The sequence below is a fragment of the Watersipora subatra genome, chromosome 10 (genome assembly GCF_963576615.1).
Source record: "Watersipora subatra chromosome 10, tzWatSuba1.1, whole genome shotgun sequence".
NCBI lineage: Eukaryota > Metazoa > Bryozoa > Gymnolaemata > Cheilostomatida > Watersiporidae > Watersipora > Watersipora subatra.
The window spans coordinates 19,083,682-19,100,221 of record NC_088717.1 but is presented as its reverse complement, the minus strand read 5'-3'; the positions used below and the strand labels follow the sequence as shown (position 1 = coordinate 19,100,221).

Here is a 16,540-nt window from a genome sequence, read left to right as displayed (position 1 = left end):
CTGACAATTTCTGTGGCTACAAATCCTCTCCTCTATTTGAGCTACAGTGGTGTGCAAAATAAACTGGACCTCTTTGTTGGTAAACTAAAATTCTCAGTTACAGCATTGTTACTCCTTGTAAATTAGTCAATAGTCATGAATTATATATTAAATTAGCCCTTATTTGGCCTTGATTTTAAACATGTAAACCAAACAACTATAAAAGTATGTTTTTGAATGATCATGTAGGTTAATTACACATACATGTATATGCTGGATAAGTCTATATATAAAATGTGCAACAAAATTACTTTACTGAAGATGAACCCAGAATAATGAAACATAAAATGCTATTTTATAAGGAAAGCAAAGCCTAGCGCCTTCTTGCAATAGCACTGCAACTATACAGGATAGGCTGACATTATTACTACATCCATACACTCTTAAGTCATCTTACACTGCTATGTCAAGGTCACAAATCGTATACACAACTTGAAGCATATATATATAACGTAAAGAATGCACCCAATTACAACGCAAGAGCTGGTAAACCACGAACGTTGGAGTTTTGCACTCTTGAATTATAAAACCAAATAGTAGGTAGAATGATTCCAAACTGCAAATCAAAGTGAACAGAACGCGAAAAGAAATAAAATGAGAAAAGGTTCAAAATCATTTGAATCGTAACGTACAGCTGAACAATTTCTAGATTCATCCTTGACTGTAAAAGAAGAGTATTGACTGCCATCACGTAGATGTTATGGATAGCAAGTTTTTTGCATTCTGAATCACTAGTGATCATGTGGGTGTGATCATCTCTTTACCGGATAGAAAAAACCAACATGACGACCTCAATTGCCAAATTAGGTGTATAATCTAGATTTATAGTAGTTTATTATAAACAGCTCTATAAGCTAAACAAATATGAATATGAATAAGATGAATAAGACGCTTGTGACCTTTGATCTTGTGACCTTTGATCGGAGCTTTAGTGGACAGCGGACATTGAATATACGCTGCCATGACATGATTAATGCGATTGAGGTAATCAGACAGAACAGCAACCCTTGTCCTAGAAGAGGGTCGAGAGGCGGAGGAGAGAATTGTGGGCGAGGTGGGCGTCGATGATGGATTAGAATGGAGTCTATCGCGAGGTTACACAAAATTCTATACCAGCTTACCCGATGGAGGAAATCCGTGTATATACCTATGATTGTAAATATCCTAGGATGACATTAGACTGGAGAAGAACAGATAGAGAAGAAAATGGCCGCTGCTAGGTTGGCATGCAAATCAACTCGACCACTTTTTGTGGTTCCACCGATATGCCAATAAAACTTCTCACATCGAAAAGTTGGCTACAAAGTTTTAGCGAACATGGCGACTGTGAGCCCTGAACATGGCGACTGTGAGCCCGAGGTGGCAATAAAGGTCAGAAGTAACCGAAGTCTCATTGACATAGTCAACATGAGAAAGGCATTTCATACGAAGTGAAGAGAATAAACAAACAAAATGGACTCAGTAGATACTGGAAATAACTGACATATAGAATGATATCGAGATACTGCAATAAAGTGCTATTGGCAGCAACAATGAAACAACGATAAGACTGTCTTCAGGCATAAAACCAAAAGCAGTAATTGTCTGTAGTCCCAGATACATACAGGTTTGTGACCAATAGTAAAGGTAACCATGGAGTGTTCTGCATATGTACAGTCAAACTCTGACAAAACTCATCTGTTACACAGGAACAAAAGACAGCAAAACACACTATTATACTACCTATTAAACAGAGTAGTAGAATTATTCAACATTTTAAATTTATGTAAAGAACTAACTGAAAACACAAAAAATTATACGTAAAATCCAAATTAATACAGTAATAACCAGTGAAGTGAGATTTTTGTTGGTACTTTAAGTGGTATGCAAATGGAAGTAAAGGCTTGGAAATGTTTAGTTTCAGTGGTGATAGAAACTTACCATAACTTACACTAGGTACTTACAACTGATACTGTTGTTATCAATTTTAAAATATAATTCGTCTTATTTTTATCATTTTTGTTTTTCCTTTTTTATTTTTTGTTTCTACCAGACTTCTTTTACTTACAGAACTGTGATATTACAAAAAACTTTGAATGCCTAAGTTGGTACGCTGAAAAGTACTTTGAATGTTGAGAAAGATATTTGCTCAAACTTTATGTCTACGGCGGAAAAATCACATGTAGAGGTGATTGTAGGCTAAGATTTGACTGTAATTTTTAAAATGTTGATGTCCAGAACAATTACATCTTGTTTTGGAAAGGTGAATGAATCAACTTGTTGTGTGAGATATAAAATGTAGAGTATTTATTGTCGTAACTATTGATGAGTCCTGCGCTATCAATTATTGAGTTATGAGAGGGCGACTCTTGCTGAAACCATTTATTGCCACTTAGTTATTCCAATATCCTAGCATTAGAGGTTGGATCATGCCAAATTATACAGTAGGCGCTCCTATAACGTATACTTCCTAAAATGTAAACCTATAACATGAATTTAACACAACGTAAAGAATTTATGTAAAGTTTTGGATTCGTATTAAAGATTGACTTGCAACAAAATTCACATTACAGTTATTTGGTATCAAAAGCTTCACCATGTTTTACTCTGCTGTGTTGTAGGTGCTAAATATGTGGAAATGTGATTACAAGTTCTTAAAAGCTAAAAAACGAACAGTTAATCGCAGCTATCACGAAAACGCCGTAGGCTGGAATAGACAAGTTATAAAAGCCAATGACAAAGGCAAAAGACAAGCTGATAGCCATACTCTTTTATATCTTTTTAAATCACAATAATAGCAGTAATAATATAACTTACTTTGCTTGTATTGAAATTGTCTACAGCAAGAATAGTACTGCGCTGATCTTCATAGCATATAAACGCATAGCCTTTGGTCTTGCCAGTCTTTTTGTCACGCACCATGTTGATATTGACAATCTCCCCATATCTAGTAAGACAAAATACGCAGGAGTCCGCAATGACTAGCTCCCCTTAGGTACTACCCGGTCTAACTGCGATACTCTATGTTTCCAAGTAAGAATCAGACATACAAAAATTCACTGTTTTTGCTGTTCAGATGATAACAACGCTAGTAAATGACTAAACTGCACTCAATGTAATACTTTACTAGTTTGATTCAGCTATAATTTAAAATACCCTGAGAATGATACATTGTCACTCTTTTCATCTCTGAAACTACTGCTAGATTGATAGCGTTGTCTATTTTAACGTGATAACAAATAAGATTCAATAATTCAATTCATAACATAATGCAGGCCTTTCCAATTGTTAAGCCAAAACAATGTTTGGCTTTAACTACATGTACATAACCGATCACACCGTGACAAATGCCATAATGGAGTTGTTTTATACTGGTTTTCATGAGCACACAACTCCTTAAATAAAATAGCACTTTTGACTTTGTTTTTATTGTTCTAGATTCATCTTGAACAGTGGTTCCCAACTACCTTGGAGCCATGGACCCCCTGAGCTCCTTATCTAAAAGTCACGGATCCCTTTATAAACATCATAATATATATGTTTATAACAATGCGTTGTAAATTGATATGTTTTATTTTCCATGGATCTTAGTATATCGCTGAAATTGAAGAGGGGGAGAGAATTACGTGTTTGCTGGTTACAGGTTTTGTTGCTTTGTACTACTAACCGGAAATCAGGTACTATCGAGCGATTGATGCACATAGGTGATAAAATTTTGGAACCAAAAACCTAACAAGACAACGCGACCACCTCGCAGGAATTGCATTAGCCCCGAAACCCAGGCTAGCACAATCCCAACAGAACTCGATCATTTAACCCTGCCCATATGATAGTCGTCACCTATCCTTTTAAGGTTTTATATCATTGATCCAACCACTATAAGACAGAAATAGCTGTAAATAACTAGCTAGAAAAACCAATACTGGCACCAGGCTGTGGACCCCCTCAAAACCTTCTGTGGACCCTTAGGGGTCCATGGACCACCAGGTGGGAACCACTGATCTAGAACATACTAAACATGATACAACCTTACAAATGGAAATTTAAATATGAAACTCCAATAACATAAGCCTGTGAATAATTGAGGAAGCATGAATATATATGTGTATATATAAACCCTACATTAATAGTCTTTTCAAATTGCTAAAAAACCATCACTTCAGAGTATTTTGCATCAATCACCAAATAAAAAATAATTCCAATTCATTTCTAGCTGAAATATTTTTAGAACAACCATGGGATGAAAAAGTACAGCGATAAGAAAGACACATGGAAGTAAATATGTTAACTCAGCCTAAAAAGTTTTATATACTAATGATTTTAAAATAGTTAATTTATACAATATTTTTAAGGCTATATTATAACATATTTAACAGGCTGGGTATTTATACTATTCACCTGTGCCAAGATTCAACCCTGAGAATTCTAGTCAGCCTACATTAGAAAAGATTATTAAATATGTGGTGATATTCAAACAAAAGCTTGCTGTTCCCTTCAACAGCTTTTGGGATAGCATCTCTCATTTGTTAGAATTCTAATAAAATTTGATTTAATCTCAATTTTTAGAGTTTCTTTTTGTTGACATAAAGTCATTCCAAACACAGTAGATTAAAAATACTGCTAAACCAAACATATAACTTCATGCATGTTGCAGATTTATTGGCTCATAAATCCCAACCTAACGCAAATTGAGATAAGCAAAAACCTGATTTATCAAAATATAATAATTTAAAATACATAGTTTTTAATACATAAGCAATACTTATTATTTGTTTGTTTAAGTTATTTGTTATTTTATTATTTAAGCAATACTTTTTGCATAGTTATTTTTCATCATTGATAAAAATAACTATAAAAAAATATTGCTTAAATAACATGTTTTAGTTATTACCTACAATACTGTGCCCACCATTGAAGGCATAATTGAAAAAATCCAGTTGGATTCAGTCTACTTGAGACTAGAATGAGCAAAACAACTTTGTATCAGTAACAAGGTTCCTGTTCGTTTAAATTACCTGCAGAAGCTACCAAAGGACATTTTGGGAGCCTACCAATGGTGTTTTCCCTGAACACTAAAACACAGTATATTGCTAGTTGGCCTGTACACTAATTCCTAATCTTACTGCGAGAAGATGCAGATGACATCTCCTTCCGTTAAATCAAATGGCAGACCTCCAACAAAAACCCATGCACTCTCCCGGTAGATGTTGTGCCAAGACTTCTTTGTTCCAACAGTACCAAGTTCAATCTCTCTTTCACTTAACTTTTGCTGGTTTTCAGCAGTACTGCAACAAAATGATTCAGATTAAAACTAATAAAATAACTAAAAATGCTTAGATAATAAGTACAAAACATAAGTATTGTCAATTGCACGATATACCTTTAAAACTTTAAATTAATTGTACTATTTGCATCAAGATTATAACTAAATAAAACTGTGAAAGAGGCAGTAGATGATCTAAAATTATTGAAGTTAAAACTGTGTAGTTGATCGTAAAATGAAAATAACTTTTATTAAGGTGTTCAAAATACGAATTAACGCTATTAGATAAAAAATACTAAAAGTTTTGTAAGTTGACAGTCCAGAGCACTTAGGTAATACTTGAATACTTTCTGCAGCTCACACAAAAATTTGTGCATAACTAAAGGTGTATAACACACTCTGTATTCAATAATCATAGTCTTCAGACTAGAGTATTACAAGTCACATCCTCTTTGCGAGTCGTATTCCACCGCATGGACAACTTAAACAAACAATGCTATGTTATGTATTATAATATATTACTCGATTGTGTTACAAGCTAGATTTAGTGGTTTTAAATTTGTATACTGTCCCATAGCAATGGTTAAAGACCAAGTCATTTTATGATTCCAGGCTGTTTTTTGCGTATAACAATTAGCTAACCTTAACTTTTAACAGCGAATTGCAAGTTCAATTCTTACAAGCTGACCTAGAATTTTACTGTGCTACCATACCTGCATTACATTTTCTTTAGGACACATTATTTATAAAATGTTCTCTACATTTGCATTAGAGTATGAAATTGGTAGATCAGAAAGACATAGTGAAATCTCCCAGCCTTTCTCAGCTCAATGAATTGTAGAGTGGTAATATACCAATCGGTTTATAGTACTAGTTGCTGTTTACCAGATTTTTTTGCAAAGAAATAAAAGTGATCTGACCACACTGAAACAGCACTTTTTCATACTTTTGCTTTATGCCATAAGTAGTGACCTTGAATAATTGTATATGAATACCAGAACATATGACTAGTTTGGCTATGATCTTAGACATCTAAACATTTTATTACATTTGTATTATAGGAGTTTTCACATACTGATTACTAGTAGCGTTTGGAAGATGCAAAAAATGTTAGCAGCGCCAGCAAGCAAATATCATTTACACACTATCACCACAGCGCCATTGAAGAACTAGTTTGCTGAGTTGTCTGACAGTTTAATGTATTTCCAATATTTTCAAGAAAGGTCTAATTTTAGTCAAATAGCCTAAACAACTCATGATCTGTCACATAGAGGATCAGTTTCTGTAGCCCAATTTTTTGTTTGTCGCGAAGGTCTAGACAGCAGTGACGAACAAGTGACTCAGACTTGCAAATCAACTTGGCTTCAATTACTCAATTCTTAATCTAATCAAATAGAGCCCAAACCTAAAACTGCAGCTCATAACTGAAAGAAGTTGAAATTGAATATAAAGACTCCAACAAATCTGATACCCATATCTATGAAAAGAATGTTGAGAATCAATTTCCAGTCAAACATGGATCATCTGACAATTGCAGTACATGTCTGGCAAATTTTTGATGGCTGTGGTGCACAAGATCCAAATGACAAACTATTTGATGTGTCTAAAAGCTTTTGTACACTGACTAAATATTATCCAAACAGCGAGCTGCTGGCATGGATTAAAAGATGAGTGTTTTGCCATCAAACTAAACTGTTCTAGTAATATGCTATTAAAGAATTACGACCTATGGTACCCATACATGCCGTGATCACTAGAAACCAAGGTGCTATTGTAACATATCAGATGTCACCATTGGAACATTCACGTCATCAGGTATTTGGTGTAAAAAAGGAAATGTGATAGTTGATTGTAATTTTTCATGCGATGGCTATGGTGTAGAAAGAGAATCCGGTGTTCTAAAAAGTATAATTATATCCGATTTCAATATCAGTAATTACCTTATCACACAATAACAGCTTAGAGCAAAAATTACAATTAGTAATGGAAGTAGTGTCAGAATATATAAGTATAAAAAATGTAGTTTTAAGAACCTAAAACAGTCTAAATGAATGTGTCTTTCACAGTGTCTCGGGACAATGTATCGTTAATTACCATAAGTGTGAATTGGTTAGTTACTGAAGATTGAACAAATGTGTCCGAGACTAATGAAACATCGATAAATACAAATAAATGTCCTAGGAAATGTTTCTTAGCGTTTCTGTTCTGTCCTCTCCTCTATATTAAAGCATAGTTTTCATTTTGGTACTATTGTGCAGCATGATGTGTCTATTTTGTGTTGGCGAAATTTGTACTTATTAGCTGTATTTATTTGAGGATGTTCAACCTCGGTGTCACCAACACAGATACTACCTACGTATTTAGGCTCTATGAACTGTGAAGAACTGTGAACTTTTCAATTATAATCAATTTCACAGCGGTTTATTTCCATTAACTATTACATAAATAACGAGAGTTAATGGAAATAATTTCCATTAACTATTACATAAAGAGATGTAGACAAACTATCTTGAATTTACCAATGAATAAATCAAGTCAAAAAATTGCAAATCTCGATTTACTTTTAGTTCCATTCAAAAAATGAATATGGTTCCTTTTCTTTTTGAAACTTGCAGAATTCACAAGTCATACTTCTTATTCCTGAAATAATAAGAATATCAATCTTAATTTGGAAATCATCTCTTTTGCTACTTTTGTTATACTGTTACTTTTTTTAACAAGATAGCCCAGGCGGCCTAATACTGGTGTACTGTGACATACAACAGAATCGATGTTCATCAAATTGATTCAAAATAATTGATTGCGTAATAATTGCTTTGTTTCCTACCGCTACAAATCTAGGGTGTATCTGGTCATGGTGCATGCTGTAGAAAATTTTGGATGTCTTAGGGAAACTGCATCGGGTAGCTTTGTATAAAGTTGGTAAAAATACAATCACCTAATGTAGAATGTATTGCCTACCGCCTAAGCAGGATGTACAGCCTATTGCAATGCTTACATTACGTCATGCTTGATGCAATGACTTTGTGTTAGAGACTCACTTGCGTTTTGAATTTGAATAATCTGAGTGTTTGATAAACATACCACAAGCTATTTCGACAAAACTGTGACAATAATGGCAGTAAAACTTTCAGACTTGATTAAAACCTATGAAAACGTAAAGAGGAGTGGTGACTTTTCTGAGTGGTGTGACAAGTTAGAGCTTGTAGCTGAGCTGCAGAATATTACTGAGTTGAAATCTTTTGTGCCACTCTTTCTGTCTGGACCGGCATTCACCATTTATAAACAACTGTCAGCCGACACTAAAAAGGATTATGCACTGATTAAACAGGAGCTAATGACTGCTTTTGGAGTAAATAACTTTTGCGCATATAGACAACTACAAAGAAGGATATACAAAGAAAGAGAAACTGTTGATGTTTACCTGGCAGATTTGCGTAGGCTAGTACCTCTGATTGGCCAAACAGTACCAGAACCCTTGTTAAAGTGTGCTGTTGTGGCTGGGTTACCAATTGATGTAGCTACCCAGATAAAATCCATTTCAGCAGTTGAAAAACTTTCGTTGTCAGAGTTGGCCACGAGAGCCAGAATGATTATGTCTAGCAATGGCGGAGCACAAGGAGTCTGTGCAATGGGGTATGTAGGCTCAAAACCTGCTGGACAGATTTGTTCAATTTGTAATGGCAGAGGTCATGGAGCTAACCAGTGCCCATCCAAGGTTGTAAAGAGTGCAAAAAGGCTAATAAAGTGTTACAACTGTCAAGAGCTTGGCAATCACGTAGCTAGGAATTGCTCTAAGGCTAAGGGAAACGAGAATGGGGGAGTGTCTGCACCAGATACTCTCCCCGCTACAAGTCACTGAACAAAGAGGTGCTACCATTTATTGATATATATGTAAACAAAGTATCGGCAAGAGCTCTTGTAGATACTGGCTGCGAACAGACTGTGGTTTTAGATGATTTTCGTGTTAAATTGGGTAAAAGGCCTAGCGGTCCTGTTCGAATTGTCAGCATGTTAAATGGTAAAACTACTGAGTGTAAGGGTGAAACTGTTTTAGAAGTCAATGTCACAGGAAATGAAGAGCTTCCTCTGCAGTGCTTGATTGCGTCAGCACTAGTAGGTAGAGCACAAGTGATATTGGGAATGGATGCTATTGCTAAACTCGGTGGAGTTAATGTTGATGTTCACAATGGTGTTAAGTTTGGTGGTGAGGTGCCAGTGATAAGTGTTGGCACAAGACACCAGAGTAGTTTAGAGATTGATGATAAAGATTTCATAGGATGGTTTGATGGTAGTGCATGGTTTGTCAAATGGAAATGGAAAGATGATGAACTGGTTCTACAAAATCATTGCTCTGAATACAAGATAAATGATGATGACAGAAAAGAGTTTGATGAAGAAGTGCAATGCTGGATAGATGATGAATGGCTGGAGTTATATGATAGCACAGTCCATGGTCATGTAGAGGGGATAATTCCATTGATGGCTGCAAAACAACCAAACAAGCCCAATAAGATTCGCCCTGTTATGGATTACCGTGAACTAAACAACTATATTCACAGTAATCCAGGTGTTGAGACTGCAATTTACCAAAAAAAACTGCGAGATTGGAGGTTAGGGAGAAGCAAAGCATGTCTGTTAGATGTGAAGAAAGCTTATCTACAAATTCATTTAGAGCCCAGTCTGAAAAGATTCCAGGCAGTGAAGTACAGAGGTAAAACGTATGTAATGACACGCATGGGATTTGGTTTGAATGTTGCTCCCAAGATAATGTCCAAGATCATAGATACAGTGCTCTCATTAGATGAACAGATTTGCAATGGAACTGATCACTACATTGATGACATTTGGGTAAACGAGGAGGTGGTTCAAGCTGATGTTGTTAGAGCTCACTTACTAAGGTTGGGACTTGTGGCAAAAGACCCATTGACACTATCAGATACTCGTGTGTTGGGTCTTAGAGTAAACAATGCAGAAGATGATCAGTACAACTGGAAGCGAGATGGTGATTTGCCTGTAGTTTCAGAAAAGGTTACAAAAAGAGACCTTTTTTCCATTTGTGGCAAACTAGTTGGACATTACCCAGTTGCTGGATGGTTAAGAGTTGCTTGTAGCTATGTAAAGAGATTGACTAATGACATAGATTGGTCTGAAACAGTTCCTAGTTCTGTGAAATCTTTGTTAGATGAAATATTTCAAAAAGTACAAGAGCAAGACCCAGTGAGAGGCAAGTGGGATGTCAAGAAGACCTCTCAGTGTACTGTGTGGTGTGACGCCAGCAACTTGGCTCTCGGAGTGTCTCTGGAGGTAGATGGTTACACTGTTGAGGATGCAGCATGGCTACGTAAAGAGGATGATGGTGCTCATATAAATGTTGCTGAGCTAGAAGCTGCATTGAAAGGAATCAACCTAGCGCTAAAGTGGAAAATGACAAATGTGCAAGTGATCACAGATTCAGCTACTGTTTATGGGTGGATAAATTCAGTGATAGAAGATATCAAAAGGCTTAAGGTTACTGGCCTCATTGAGTTGATCATTTGACGTAGACTTGGAATTATTGGTCAGCTGATTGATGAATACGGGTTAACACTAATGATCAAACTTGTTCCATCAGGTGAGAACTAGTCGGATGTCCTAACCAGTGTACCAAAGAAATGGCTACAAGTTGTTGCATGCTCAATGGTTGCACTTTCTAACACAGATGAGATAGAAGACGTAAAGAAAGTTCATCAAGACCACCACTTTGGTGTCAGCAAAACCCTGTACTTGGCTCAGAAAAAGCTTGGACGAACAAGCAAGAAAGACATAATTGAGCAAGTAGTGAAAACTTGTCTTATGTGTAACGGTGTAGATCCTCATCCAATCAAATGGGATCATGGTCAGCTAAACGTAGCAAATGTATGGGAGTGTCTTGCATCAGATATTACTCATGTGAACAGTCAACCTTATCTGACTATTATTGATTGTGGGCCTAGCAGGTTTTATCTTTGGTTCAAACTGGCTAATGAAACATCAGACGTAGTAATCGAACAGTTGGACAATGTGTTTCGAGAACGTGGACCTCCTAAGGAGTTTCTGAGTGACAATGGCCCATGTTTCACAAGTGCTAGAATGAAAGAGTTTCTACAGAAATGGAGTGTAGAGCAGATCCTCAGCTGTGCCTATAAACCTACTGGAAATGGAATAATTGAAAGACATCACCGTATTATAAAAAGAGCAGTCATGAGAACTGGTAAAGGACCTGAAGAAATGGCATATTGGTATAAAAATTCACCAAACTCCAATGGTATAGTGCCTGTGGAAGAACTATACAGCTATTGCAGTGACTTAGCAGGGGTGACCAACTCGACAGAAATACCACAAAAGCTTAGTGACAATAGAGACTGCAGCCTTAACCCATACAAAGTTGGAGACACTGTTTATGTCAAGCCAGTTAATGCTAGATGCTTTGATAAGTGGAAATGCCGAATGTGACAAAGATAAATTCTAGCACTTCGGTTGAAGTCGATGGCACAAATAGGCATGTGTCTGACCTTAGATTGGCTCATCAAGACGATATTGCAGATGGTATACATGTATCAACTAGGCCAACTAGAGAGTCTAATCAGGTCGAAGTTGAGTTTAGTACTTCAGACCTGCTTGATAACAATGCTCAGTTGAATCGAGAGCCTGTTGACTCTGATCTCGATCAAAATAGTGACTTTGAAAACAGACCTGATCGAGATAGACGTCTTCCTAAGTGGTTATCAAATTTTGTGCTGTAATGGTTGTACAAGTCAGTTAATCCTGAGATCTATAAGATGTTATGCTGTATGGTTTTACAACAGTTGATCTTGAAACCAAGAGGGGATGTAGAATGTATTGCCTATTGCCTATGTAGAATGTACAGCCTATTGCAAGGCTTACATTACGTCATGCTTGATGCAATGACTTTGTGTTAGAGATTCACTTGCGTTTTGAATTTGAATAAACTGAGTGTTTGATAAACATACCACACCTAAATGAATCAAGCATGTAGATTTGCCTTTCGAAATAAGTGAGCTAAGAATCTGCAAACTAGGAACCTGTACATCACTGTGAAAAACAGACCAATTTTATTTTTGCGCTGTAAAGAATTAAAGTATTCTATCTATCCATTGTTATAGAAGTGTCACTTCTAATTTGTTTGCATTTTAAAATATGTTACAGCACAGTTGATGATAAAATACTGTTGAATAAAATTGTTTACAGTCCGTGTTGTGTTGAAACATTGTGCTACGAGATGAACCAGTAATGAAATAAACAAGAAAACTGTTGCAGATTGCATTTTATGCTTTTCTGTAGATCGCATTGTAGCGAGTCAATTTTATAGACAAATAAAATTGCGTGCGCAGTTCCTCTCCTGGACTGACCATGCCACTGAAAATAACAAAATACTCACCAAAGAATAATGTTCAAACATACACCCAGAGTGTGGGGTTAATGACACTCGAACTCATAATAAATATACATGGTGCCCTAGTTGAGGTAATTTTGTGTCAATAGCTTTACTGAGAGGTGGTCAGTTCAGTGAGCAGCGTCACAGATTGTTGTTGGTGTGACGATTTTATTGGTTATTATTTCAATTATAGTAATTATTTGGTTTTATTAGTTTGAAAGGGGAGCATTTCGATGAAGTTTTTTTTTGTGATGCTGGGTTAAGCTACTTTTGTGTGTATAGCTTTGTACAGCAACAGCAATAATTCCAATTATATTGTGTGTATAGCTTTGTCTGGTAGTGACCATTATTATTGTTATTATTTTGCTACGTGCGTCGATGGAGTTAATCCAGCTATGGAGAAGCTGTTGTGCCCGGAGCCTTTAAAGGAGGGTGGTGACTTGCCGGAGCAGCGGAAGATATTCAAACGAAACTTTGATCTGTTTATTACCGCTTCTGAAAAGAGTGCTGCGGATGACAAAGTTAAAGTTGCTTTGCTGCTGAGAACCATAGGGCCAAGGGGCCTGGACATTTTTGACTCATTTACATGGGAGGAGGACACGGACAAAGAGAATTTTGCCAAAGTTAGTGGCCAGTTTGATGAGTACTGTGCACCGAGAGTTAACACTGTTGCCATGACACATGAACTGTTGACATCAAAGCAAGGCAGGCTCATGATAGATGAGTTTGTGACACAACTTCACAATACAGCCCGGCTTTGCCAGTTGGGGGATTTGTACGACAGGATGGTTTTACAGGCTCTCATTTTGGGTATAGAGAGTGATCGCACTAGACGTCGGCTGTTTGAGAAGTCCAATATATCACTTGCAGGGGCACTGGACGTGTGTCGATCAGTTGAGAGTGCTAATAGAGACCTGAAGACTATCGAGTGTCGTTTTCAGGATGAAGTGAAGGTAGTGACCCACAGCGGGAAGTCTAGGATTGGCAGGAAGCCGGAGGCCGCAACAGGAGTGTGTCAACGTTGTGCTACACGGCAACCCCCTAGATCTTGCCCAGCCTATGGCAAGCGATGTCACAGATGCAATGGTATGAATCACTACTCTGTTTGTTGTTCGTCAAAACAGAGAGGGGTAGCCAAAAAGCCTAGAAAAGAAGAAGCTCACCAAACATCTGCTTCGTGGAATTATTCTTCAGAGGAAGAGCTTAGCAATAGTCTGTCCATCAAGAAGCGAGGTAGAAAATTGCTGGTGACATTAGAGGTAGCGACAGAAAGTAAAGTCAGAGCTATTGAGTTCCAGTTGGACACGGGTGCAACGTGCGATGTCCTGACAGAGAGGGATCACCAGCTGATGGGAGCGCCAGGGCTGACACACACCAAGACTCAGTTTACTCTGTATGATGGGTCAGAGTGCACACCTAAGGGTTGGTGTTTTCTAGAAGCCCGCGACGGGAACAACGAGGCTCATAAACTCAAGTTCTTGGTCGTTAGCACCGCACAGCATAGCTTATTATCGGCCACAACATGTTTGGACTTGCAACTAATTACTTTGCAGGAAGCGGTCAATCTAGTGTGTGATGCTGACCTGGATGTGATACTGCAGGAGTATGAAGACGTCTTTCAAGGACTGGGGCTGTTACCAGGGGAGTATGAGATTGAACTGGATCCGACGGTAAAGCCTGTCCAGGTACGTCCTAGAAAAGTCCCACTGACAATGAAGGATGGTGTCAGGGCAGAGCTAAACAGGCTGGAAGCAAGTAAGGTAATTGCCAAGGTGGAGACCCCTACAGAATGGATCAGTCATATGCAACCCGTCAGGAAGCCAAATGGATCTGTGAGGATCTGTATTGATCCCCAGAATCTAAACAGAGCCATAAGACGGAATCATGTGCCGATGCCGACGCTAGACGACGTCCTCCCACAGCTAAATGCAGCGCGGTATTTTTTACTTTGTGATGCCACCAGCGGCTTCCAACAAGTAAAGCTCGCAGCCCAGTCGACTGACCTGACTACCTTCTGGACACCCAATGGACGATACAAGTATCTGAGAATGCCGTTCGGTATATCTAGTGCCCCAGAAGAGTTTCAGCGACGATTGGCAGACACCTTGGTGGGTCTGGAGGGTGTTACCGTGGTAGCAGATGACATACTTGTGTTCGGCAAGGACAGGAGTGAACACGACAGCCGTTTGAGAAACCTTCTGGAGCGAGCCAGGAGATGTGGCCTACGACTCAACAAAGACAAGTGCAAATTCATTCAACCCGAGTTGCCATATATCGGACATGTTCTCACATCGAATGGATTGCAGCCTGACTCTAAGAAGGTGGAGGCAATAGCAAAGATGGAACCCCTCACATCATCGGAAGGTGTGCGGCGTTTCCTGGGACACGTGACGTACATGTGAAAGTTCATTCCGCACCTTTCCGCTGAGTCAGAGCCATTAAGACAGCTAGTGAACAACAAGTCGTTTGTTTGGGGAGATCCTCAACAGGAGGCATTTGCCAAACTGAAAAACGCTCTAACCAAAGCCGAGACTCTGCAGTACTTCGATGTGAATTCTCCAATCGTTATTCAGACGGATGCTTCCACAGCAGGTTTAGGAGCGGTTCTTCTGCAGAATGGCAAGCCTGTGACGTATGTTTCTCGTTCATTGACATCAAGTGAGCGCAACTATGCACCCATAGAGCTGGAGACACTAGCCATTGTGTTTGGAATGACGAGATTGGACCAATATATATTTGGTCATCCAGATGTAACTGTGCAAACGGATCACCAAGCCTTGGTTGTGATTTTCAAAAAGTCAATTCACAAAGCAACAAGGCGCGTGCAAGCATTTTTGCTCACACTGCAGAGATATTCAGGCTTCAAGGTAGTTTGGAAGCCAGGAAAAGAACAGTTGACTGCTGACATGCTGTCGCGTGATAGTCATATGGAGAACCCAGAGGACCAGTCAGCAAGGCTGCATGTTTTCGCAGTGTCGGAGAACTCGAATGACCTGCCGCTTCCAGTGCCCGAGTACCGCCGTCTGTGGAAGGCGACACAGCAAGATACGGAGATGCATGAACTGATAGAATGGATTCGTGGAGGTTGCCTGAGTGCAGTGTCTGGCTCACTGAGGCCATACAAGTCATTTCAGGATGAGCTCTCGGTGGAGAACGGTCTTGTGTTCAAGGAACTTCGAGTTGTGGTCCTACTGGCTCTACAGACAGAAATGTTGCGCAAGTTGTATACTGCTCACTTGGGAATACAGACAACTCTTAGGAGGGCTAGGCTAACGGTGTATTGGCCGTCACTTTCGGAGGACGTGCACGGGTTGATACAGACATGTAAGACATGCATTAAGGACTCTCCTAGACAGGGTAAGGAACCTCTTTGTAGCCACAAGGTGCCGATAAAGGTGTGGTCAAAAGTGGGTATGGATTTGTTTGAGCAGGGAGGTCATCATTATGTGATGGTAGTTGACTACTCGTCAGACTTCATGGAGTTTGAGAGGCTTGGACAGCAAAGTACCGATGAGGTGATTGCGGCGTTGAAGAAGACCTTTGCCCGATCGGGCATACCGATTACCGTTCACAGTGACAAAGGCCCTCAGTTCACTTCTCACATCTTTGCTAAGTTTGCAGAGTCTTGGGGGTTTCAGCACACGACGAGCAGCCCTCACTACCCGCAGTCAAATGGAAAAGTGGAAGCGACGATAAAAATAGTCAAAAGGATGCTCAGAAGATGCGAAGATCCCTTTCTAGCACTGCTGGAATATCGCAACACTGTTACTGAAGGGTTGTCGACAAGTCCTGCCCAGAGGCTAATTGGGAAGGCCACCCGGTCAGCACTCCCCGAGAAAGCT

At 38.7% G+C, this 16,540-nt stretch overlaps 1 protein-coding gene across 2 annotated transcripts in view; it reads right to left on the bottom strand.

Annotated features, from left to right (window-relative positions):
- Nucleotides 1–16,540, bottom strand: part of LOC137405980 (RNA-binding motif protein, X-linked 2-like) — an 80,249-nt gene that overhangs the window by 62,399 nt on the left and 1,310 nt on the right. Inside the window, exons 1-3 of one of the 2 annotated variants that reach the window (XM_068092471.1) lie at nucleotides 11,996–12,081; nucleotides 5,142–5,303; nucleotides 2,836–2,965 (exon numbers count right to left, since the gene is read on the bottom strand). In XM_068092471.1, the coding sequence (XP_067948572.1) occupies nucleotides 2,836–2,940 (105 nt within the window). In that variant the 5' untranslated portion in view covers nucleotides 2,941–2,965; nucleotides 5,142–5,303; nucleotides 11,996–12,081. Of the gene's footprint in view, nucleotides 1–2,835; nucleotides 2,966–5,141; nucleotides 5,304–11,995; nucleotides 12,082–16,540 lie in introns of those variants that run through there. The other variant, XM_068092470.1, reaches the window with a different exon arrangement.